Source organism: Vicia villosa, linkage group LG5, assembly GCF_029867415.1.
Source record: "Vicia villosa cultivar HV-30 ecotype Madison, WI linkage group LG5, Vvil1.0, whole genome shotgun sequence".
NCBI classification, from domain to species: Eukaryota; Viridiplantae; Streptophyta; class Magnoliopsida; order Fabales; family Fabaceae; genus Vicia; species Vicia villosa.
The window spans coordinates 59,003,905-59,014,111 of record NC_081184.1 but is presented as its reverse complement, the minus strand read 5'-3'; the positions used below and the strand labels follow the sequence as shown (position 1 = coordinate 59,014,111).

The following is a 10,207-nucleotide window of genomic DNA, read 5'->3' as shown; positions in this document are numbered from 1 at the left end:
TTGTTTGTGAAGAAATGAGAAAGTTATGGTTTCAATGGTGAGGTACAAAGCTTTAAGCATGCTTGCAAAGTTTTGATTTGATATTAGAGGCTTGCTTGTGGGTTTTATCTTGATTTTGAGGCAGAAGAGACATTGTAGTGGCTCAAGGAGTGAACTTTGTGCATAAAGCTAACTTTACTAGAATGGAAGTGTTAACTTTGTGCCATTAATGGAATGATCAATTGGATAATGGCTTAAACACTTGGATTATAGCTCAAAAGCAAGTGTAATCTTCTGATTATGGTGCTTTGAACAAGTTATATGGGCTGCAAGAAAGGAATCTTTCAAATTTGAACAAGTTTGGTTCATAACTTCTTCACTTTCTTCATGTTCTTCTTCATTTTCAAGTGTTTATGGTGCCATATTGACAAAATCATATCTCATGAATGGAGCCATGAATTTTCATGCTACTTAGATCTTTGGAAAGCCCTTGCTACATACTTCAAATCAGTATTTAAAAGTTTCCTCAAACTCTTTTTGGATCATTGAGAAAAATTGTCATAAAGTTAAGAAAAAAATCCAAGTAAAACACTTGAAAATTTCTCCAAGTCTTTTGAAAGTTATCTACTTAATTCCATATCTCTCAAAATAATCACTTTTTGAAAAGAGTTCCAATGTGACAAGTTGTTTGTTTTGCCAAGATCTACAACTTTCATGTTGGGAGATTTTTGAGTGTGTAGGCAAAATTTGGAGATCCATGAATTAGGTCAAAATACACTTAAACACCCTAATTTGACTTTTTGTTGACTTTTTGATTCTTGATGGATTCTTTGAATTTTCTTTGATCAAATGTCTTCAATATTCATATGATGATGATTTGAATCCTTAAAAGTCAATAGTTCACTATTTTTCCCAAAAGTCAAAGGTTGACTTGCACAGTTGACTTTTTCCAAATGAATTGCAGTTTTGTGATTTCCAAATGAATCAAGCTCTCCTCTTTAAATGAATGATATGGATGGACTATAATGTTGATTTGGATGCCCTTGAATCATATTTTGAGTCTTGGAACCATCTTCTGATTAAAAGTCAACCCTCTAGAGAAATTAGGTCAAAAACCCTAATTGGAGCTTTTGATGAACTTGAAGGTGATTGATCTTGCATTAAACCATCTTTGGACATTGGTTTTGATTGGAGAACCCTTTGAATCATAGAAGAATGTTGAATTTCTTTGTGGGCCTCAAAACCCTAGTTTTCTTAACTTCCTCTTAATCAGTCTCTTGTCTTGGGACACAAGCAACAAACAACAATTTTTGTATTTTTGGGTTAGAAAATGATAAATGCATGATAATTATAATGACAATGATGATCCTAATATTTAAGCTATGGTGGGATCTCAGTGGTCAAAAATTAGGGTGCAACAGTGAATCTTGTACAATTGGTGGATAATTCAATGTGTGAATTATTGAGGTATGCGGTATATTAAGATTCGTGTAGATAATCTTAATTGCATATGTGTTGAGATAATTGTACATGCATTCATGGTCAGATTTATGGTGGAAGCGGTGGAACTTAGGGTTCACAACTAGACGTTGATCCTTAATTTGGAAATAGGCGTAATGGCTTTGATCTTGTCCGGATTGGAAGCGCGGCTTGGATTCTAGATATTGAATCGGAAAGCGGTGAAACATTGAGTTCACTTGGTACCACATGCATTGAGTCACACTGTGTGCTATGTGATTGTTTTGTGTTGATGTAATTGTTTTGTGTTGATGTAATTGTTTTGTGTGTTAATTGATACTTGATGTATAATTGTATATTGTTGAGAAGAGTGATGAATTGTGAAATGTATGCTTGTTGATGTTGCATTTCCCATTATTATATTTTCTAAAATAATTTGAATTCTCACCCTTATGTTTGAATGTTACCTTTGGTTTGTAACGTGCAGGTTCAGACGAGTAGTTGCTTGTTCATGGCTTAGCCAAAGAGCTCCGAGTTTTGTTGTTTGATTAGGTAGCGAGTCATATGCTCTGATCATGTAACACTTTGGGGGTTTATTATTTTAGACTTATTCTAATGTTTGGATATTGTTATTTCCTATGCCTTATTGGATATTCGGATGTATTGGCTTGAGATTTTGAATACGTTGTTTTAAGGCTATGTAGCCTAGATTGTGGATCTTCAATTTAGCATATTTGGATATTAATGTCAATTTGAATTCGGTAGATGAATAAAGTATGGGATATATTCATTGAAACTTTTAATAACAATTCTTTTATTTTCCGCAAGCGTTTATGCATAAATGTATGAAAACATGAGATTTACATTGTGTTACAATATGATCGTTGCATATTATGAATGTTGTATGTATGATATTTTGGGATTGTCATTTTGTGGAAATCAACACGTGGCGCCCTTTTTCCTTATGCATGATTACTCTATGAGATTGTATGTTATATTTGGGGTTAGAAAAGGGTGTTACAGAACCCAAACCCAGTCAACTCTGGTTTTCACCCGTTGACTCGAGTTCGGGTGCGGGTGGGACTCGTGGGTTTGGGTCTGCTTGCCATCCCTAATTGACAGCAACCAATTTCCAGAAAACAACCATTAATCACAATCACAACAATACAACATTTATACCACATCAACATATACAATATTCAACAACGAATCCATCGACAACAACCAATTGCATCAGTTTCAAAACAGTCACAACAAATCAAACACAAACAGAAACAATTTCATAAACCCAATCCCACATACTATTCATCATATATCCTATTATAGAGTCAGAACCCCACCCCTACTTTGAATTGAAGGCTGCTCTATAATTTTCTCCGATCGAATTCCTAGCTTTTGCCCCTTTTGATTCTCCTCTTCTCGGTACTCTCGCGTTCCTCTTTTTGTTCTGCTAAAACCTAATCTCTTACTGCCACTTTTATATATTTATGTATTTAACTAACTAATATAATGAGAATACTATTTTTCTTTTATTCTTATTGGGCTTCATTTTTACAACTCTCCACTTTTACTACTTCTAACCATAAAAAACTCATATAATTATTCTAGTATTATTTCTAATACTATATCTACAACTTAATCAACTAAATTAATTAACTAATAACTTCACAACTTAAATCAAAGAGTTTAATTGTGTAAATGTTATTTTTTTTCTCGAACTACTAAAGAGAACATAATCATTTTTGTTTGATTAATTGTTTTACATAACTTTTGATTAAAGATAACATCATACTCACTATCGATTAATTCATTTATAATTAGTAGATTTTGCGTTATAAGTTGGATCACGATCTTTTAAAACTAGCTCATCAACATATATTATATCTCTTGTTGTTTATACTAACTCTATTGAAATTTGAAATTAAATTACTTCTATGTATAATGTTAGCGTAAAATTCTTGAAAGAAATTTTCATACTCAACAAAACGCCAATAACTTTTTTTTTGGTAGATTGAAATAACTCATTTTTTAAAATTTTGGTTTTTCAATTTGAAAAATATCAAGTCACGATGCTCTAATAAAATGTTTTTTTGAATTATTTATTTATTTTTTAGACGTGTTTTTAATTTTTTTAAGTTAATAAATAAAAATTTCTTTGCCAATCTCCCTACCTTCTAGTCCATCTCTGGTGAAAACCCCATACTACCCCTGACTTCGGAAATGCAATTCCGAAATGCAAGAAAAAGGTGTTTTCGGAGATGCATCTCCGAAAACGCCTTTTTTTTTTTGAAAAAATTATCTTATTTCGGAAGTTCATTTCCGAAAACAGCATTTCGGAAATGAACTTCCGAAATACTGCGCGTTCTGCAAATTTATCAAAACACCCCCCCTCCCCATTCATTTACCCTAACTCAAATAAAAAACAACCAAAGGCAAAAATTTGTGCAAACACACTTCCAAGGCTGCATCAAGGCTCCAATCACATTGCTATACAACATTCAAAAGCCCACAAATCACTCAATTTGTAAGTTTTGAATTTGTTAGATTCATTATTCAAATGCATGTTATTTAGGGTTTCAATTGCATAAATGATATATGGACTGGTTGTTAGTAGTATTTAGGTTGTTTAGAAGCATTTTGAATTGGTTTTAGGTTTGGTTTTGGGGTCTGCCATGGAAGTTGTAGAAAACTCCATCGCAGGGATGTTTCGGAAGTTCATTTCCGAAAACACCTCCATCCTAGTTTTCGGAAATGAACTTCCGAATTGTATCAGAAGTTCAAATTTTTTAGTTTTTTATTTTGTCTCGCATATTAATCGATTTCAATTGTTTACAGGAACATGTCAGGCAACCAACCAGCACGCATCATCTTTTCTTTCTTCCACCTAATAATTCAACACACAATCAATTTATACTCACTACAATGATTTTGTTTAATAAAATTCAACATCCTATTCCACCACCATTCACAACACACTAAAAAATTTAAACATTCAAAACAACCAATAAAATTTTACAAAGTATTTTGTGGACCCCACTCCTTCCACATTCAACATGTTGAAAACTTTCAACACCAATTAATACATCTTACTTTAAACACCCTATTCAACACCCTCATTGTAAGGATTCAACTTTTGAATTTGTTTTTCAACACCCACATTATACATAGTCTTATGTGCGAGCTGATTTTGGTGTAAGTGAGTCTAGTCTCCTTTTTTTCCTTGGTTGATTTCGAGATTGTTTTTGTTGTATGTTATGATTTTACTCATGTTGTGATATTTTTCTTTGTTTTATTTTGTTAGTTTGATACTCCTTGTGCTCGTTGTTTTTGTTTCTACTACACCCAACTCTATTTTACTTATATTATTAATAATATTTTTTTCAGTTAAAAAATTGTGAATAATACAAAGATAGATGGATGGATGGATGAAGAACATTGATACTAAACATTAAGAATAAGTCTAAGAGGAAGTTTTTTGATAGCTCTCATATTGACAAACTTTTTGTTCTTTCTTTTAGTTGACTGATGGAGTTGGTGATTTCCTATGTAAAGATAATAACACAATAAAAAAAAAATCAAATAACTATCAAATAATGTAAATAAATATTAATATATGATGTAAAATTATGGTATAATTATATTAGAGAAAAAAATGAAATCCAGAGTTAGTGTAAATCAACTAATCAATCACATGTATCCAACTAATTAATATTTTAATTTTAAAAATATTTAAATGTCTTAATAATTTGTTATAATTTTGTTAACCATGCTATAAAATTATTTTATATTATTTGTGCTTGTACTATTATATTATTAAAAAAGAAAAAAGGTGATGCATTGACCGTATAAAATATTTTTACACTGTCAACTGATCACCATCATATATTCAATTAAATAATTTATTTATATAAAAAAAACTAATGATATAGAAAATTAATGACTTTTTATTGGATGACACTATTTTAGATTATGAGTTCACTACCTTTTAACTCTTATTAAAATTAAAATTTAATGAGAATTTAATTGCTATACACGGTCAATATAAAAGTTTTTATTTAATTGTTATGCATGGCCATTATAAAAGTTTACACTATCATTATATCACAACCACTTAAAAAAAAAAAGTTAAAATAAAGTCAAACAATACATTAAGGGTTGTGATTTATTCAGTAACAGTATAAAACTTCTTTCTAACAAATTCTATTTAATTGATGACCACACCATCAAAATTTAGAAATTGTAAAATTGTTTGCGCGAGCCGACACATTATTTAAAACCCTGGGTGTCACAAAGAAGCATTATCGGAGATTCTGGGAGTAACTTTAATACTATTATTTGGGACAGAAGTAGAGACCTTCAACTTGAACCGTATAATTCAATCCAGAATGCAAGATTAAAGATGATGTTGGTTACAGGGTGGTTACCTGCTTATGTTAAATTCGCCCCTCAACTTGATAAGTTGGTGGCCAAACCCTTTTACAACCGAAAAAATACAAATTGTAGTTCGAAATGTTCACCACAACTGCAATTTGGATCCAATCCCTTCCAACGCAACAGTTCGAAGAGGTGCTATTGCAAAACGAAAGACCAAGACACGCCATTTTCATCGGATAGCCCATGGGAGAGTGGGGATGTATGGACCAATCTTGCTCTCTATCTTTTCACTCTTCATATTCCCCTCAGTTTTGGAGGCTTATCCGTTGTTTCACTGCTCACTGGACAACAACCTCTTCTTCACCCACAGACTCAGGTAGATGCAATGGAGCCTTTTTTATTGACTTTTTGATAACATGTTTTAACACATGGTTCTTTTCATTCACTGATGCAGGCCATATCACTTGTTACCATTCAAGTTCTTGAGTTTAGTGCAGCTCTGGTTTTATTCAAGTACACAGCTAAGCCACACTATAAATTTTCAAATTTCTTCAAAAATAACGACAACAACTGGTTTTTATCATCAGCTCTGGGATTTGGGATTCTTGTTCTTCTCATTTGTCTAACATCAATACTAGGGGACAGATTATTCGACTTTAAGGTTCGTCATAATATATATCCTTTCTGCAATTTCAATTCTTCTGTATCAAAAAAGAAACAAAGATGATATATCTAGCACATTTGTTCTATTTCTCCTCTCATTATCACTTATTGAGGTGCTGCTGCCAGGTGTTTTAGAAGTGGGATATTGTACACCAAGGAGATGTGAATATGGTGAGGATCTAGCTTTAGGCAGTCAATAGAATTGTTAGGTAGAACATCTTTTGACCCTAGGCTACAAACCAATGGGGTAAAGACTTTGTGATGACAACCTCTTAGTCTTATTGCTAGAGTTGTACAAGTTTCTTAGTAGAACGGTAAGTAGCACCCTTTAACTTGTTTTGGATCTATTTTATTACCCTTGCCAGCCAACAAAGTTTGCAGTTTTAGACTGATCAAAGAGTCCTATTCAAATGAATATCCAAATTGATGAGAAAGGACTTTGAATTTGGTATAAACCAGGAAATGACAATAAGGCAGTTGATGCTTTATCCAAGAGTACTTATGCATCCATATATTGTATAAAATTTTCAGAGTTAGATGAGTGGGAAAAACAAGTTCAATCAAACAACAAAATGAATGTTATAATATTGCCCAATCTGATCTGAGATTTCCATTCACATCTAAGATTCTCTTTCCAAAATAAAAAGTTATTATACAAAGGAAAGTTGGAATTTCATATCTCCGCAGTTGGTGGTCATTTCAGTTTTTTAGAACATACAAAAAGGTAGCTGCCAACCTCTTCCTAATCGTGAAGTTTGTTATGCAGAATAATGTTCAATAAACTGTTGCTAATTGTGAATTTTGTCAGAAAAATAGATATGAACTCTTTCCACTACCCACCAGTCTTTTCCAACCTCTTTCATTCTAACTCGGGTTTGCATGCTGATATTTCTATGGTTTATAGAGGGCCTTCCAAAGGAACAAGGTAAAGATACTACCATGGTGGTGGAAGACAGGGTTATGAAACATGATCAGTTTATCCTTCTCAGTTTCATAGTCACTTCAAAGTTGAATGATTTCAAGTGGCCCGTACTAAACTCAAATTCCGTTCAGCATATCACTTGTAATAATGGTGAAACTAAAATTGTGAACTGTTGCTTTTAAACTTATTTAAGTTATTTGGTTGGTTCTAAGTCAAAGTAGTAGATTAAGCAGTTGATTGGGGTTAAATTTTGGTTCAATACAAATTATAATAGCTCAACTAAAAGCACCCCTTTTAAAGTCCGCCATGGAAGAGATCCCTTCAACTCAACTTCTCATAGAACTACTCCTTCCTCAATTGCATTCAATAATATCTCCTCATGTGGCATTAAAGTGTTAATTCAATGGATGACCTTCCAGCCTTTGAAGCCATACGGGCACCTGCAGATGTTATTCAGGAGAAGTTTTCAAATTTTCACCTCGAGGACTAAGTGAAACTTTTGAGGAGGAATTTGGTTAGTAAATAGGCCTCAAATTATGTAACCTATTCTAGGAAGAAGCCTGTTAACTTAAGTGTATTTATGTGACCTGTGTAGATATGAAATGGAGAGGAAGAGAAGGGAAAGCTGTTCGGTTTCTGATTTAGCTGATTGGAAGAGACCAGGATCTCTAACTGCTAGGCAGTTACAAGCAGCTTTATCATTCTATTTCTTCAACATATATTTAACCTTTGTAAATGTATCTGAGGTCCAAAGAATGTATAAAAAGCGTTGAATCAAAGGAAAAACAAATTTGTTTGGGACACTTGTCTGAGTTGTCTGACACGTATCGTATGAGTGTCATACAGGTGTGAAACACTGATCCAAGAAGTGTCAGAGTTAAGAAAAAATATTTTTAAATACCTATTTGAATTTTTTGACACTTGTTATATGAGTGTCATACAAATGTTAGACACCAAGACACACCTAATCTTAGAGGTTTCCGCAATGATTGTCGTTTTTCATATTAGACATCTATCTGGACAAGCATCAAGTTGTAAGCATTAGCATATAATTATGATCAGTACACTTGACTCACAACATAAGGTCCGACCCTGTCATGGAAAATACCCCACATAAACTTTGTTAAACAGTTCTATACTAAGTTGCGGAAAGTGATGCGGAAGAGGAGTGATGTGAGCTATAATAAACTTGAAACTAATGATTATTTAAGATCTGTCTCTGAAATATTTTGAACTGTATAATTTAAAATCGAAAACTTAGACTCTTACCACTTCATAGACAATAAACTTACCTACTTGGTAATGGGTATGTGTGGGATATAAAGGAAGAGGTGAAAAAAGAGAGATCGGTAATTATGAGTGAGGATTTGAAGCATTATAACTGTTATCCCTGGATACTGTCCTAGTTTAAAGCAAATTTATTGTCCTTAAATTTTGTTAATATACCAGCAATCCTCATTATTCTGAGAAGTTATTGTAAAAATGAGATTAAAAGTTATGGAATGATGTTTTGTGTTGTATTATTGCAGCCTGTCAGCAACACTTCACTGAAGGAGATCCTCCTGAATAGTGATATCTCAAGAGTTTGTTGTGTTGTTGCTTACTGTATTGTTACTCCTCTTTTGGAAGAAGTTGTTTATAGAGGATTTCTGCTAACGTCACTTTCCTCAACCATGAAGTGGCAACAAGCTATAGCCATAAGCTCTGTTATATTCAGTGCAATTCACTTCTCTGGTGAAAACTTTGTACAATTGTTCATCATTGGATGTGTCCTTGGATGCTCCTATTGCTGGACCGGAAATTTGAACTCGTCCATTGTTATTCATTCTTTGTACAATGCTGTAACTTTACTAATAACTTATTTTTATTAGATTTTATTTATTGACTGGAACCGGTAAGCAAAGTTCATTGTATAGATGTTGGGATTAATGCTAATATTAATCAAAACATGATGTATACTCAATGCACATCTTGTTATTACAATCATACTACGGCGGAAGTCAAATAAACATATGTGCATGCTTTTAGATCTGTGACAAACACACAGACTGAGGTTACACAAGCATTCCTTGCTTGTGGCATTTTTGTGTTATCTCTGGTATAGCAGGAAACATTATATATAAGATGATTGTTGATTAGGATTTTCAATATTTTGAAATGGTCACTGGTGACATGAACTACCCTTCCTACCTGGGCCGACCTATAGGTTAACAATGGTCCAATGAGGCATTGGTATATACTAAAGACGATCCAATCTCAACGTTAATCCTTGTGGATGGTTGGATCGAGAGATAAGAAGGAACGACAAACCAAAAGAGAGGGTATAAGACCTTAGGAAGAGGTTGTTATTTATCAGAAGTTATAAGCTCTCACTTATCGGAAGCTTATTGTTTCTCAGAAGCAGTTTGTCTTCTTAGAAAGTAAAGACTTCTCTGAGCTTTTGATAACTGGAAAACATTAATAAATAAATGAATACCATATATATCCTGGTTCACTTGAGAAACCCTCAAGCTAATCCATTCCACCCTTCCGAGGTGATTTCGCCTTGAGCACAAGGACTTAATTCACTATAATCAAACTGATTACAATTGCACAGACAACAATAGGTGACTAATAGATTCTAACCTGGAAACTGGTGCAAAAGAAATTAATAATCTAATAGATTCTAACCTGGCAACTGGTGCAAAAGAAATTAATAATCTAATAGATTCTAACCTGGCAACTGGTGCAAAAGTTTTATTATCATAAACACCTTCTTGTTGACTATAACCTTGAGCAACCAGTCTGGCGTTGTTTCTGACTACTTCACCT

At 33.1% G+C, this 10,207-nt stretch overlaps 1 protein-coding gene across 1 annotated transcript; it reads left to right on the top strand.

Moving 5' to 3' along the window:
• The first annotated feature begins 5,690 nt into the window (after positions 1-5,690).
• LOC131606658 (uncharacterized) lies at positions 5,691-9,359 on the top strand. Its single transcript, XM_058878835.1, has 3 exons — positions 5,691-6,187; positions 6,266-6,472; positions 8,926-9,359. The coding sequence occupies exons 1-3, from the start codon at positions 5,837-5,839 to the stop codon at positions 9,265-9,267; spliced, it is 900 nt and encodes a 299-aa protein (XP_058734818.1). The 5' UTR covers positions 5,691-5,836; the 3' UTR covers positions 9,268-9,359.
• Positions 9,360-10,207: the final 848 nt, after the last annotated feature.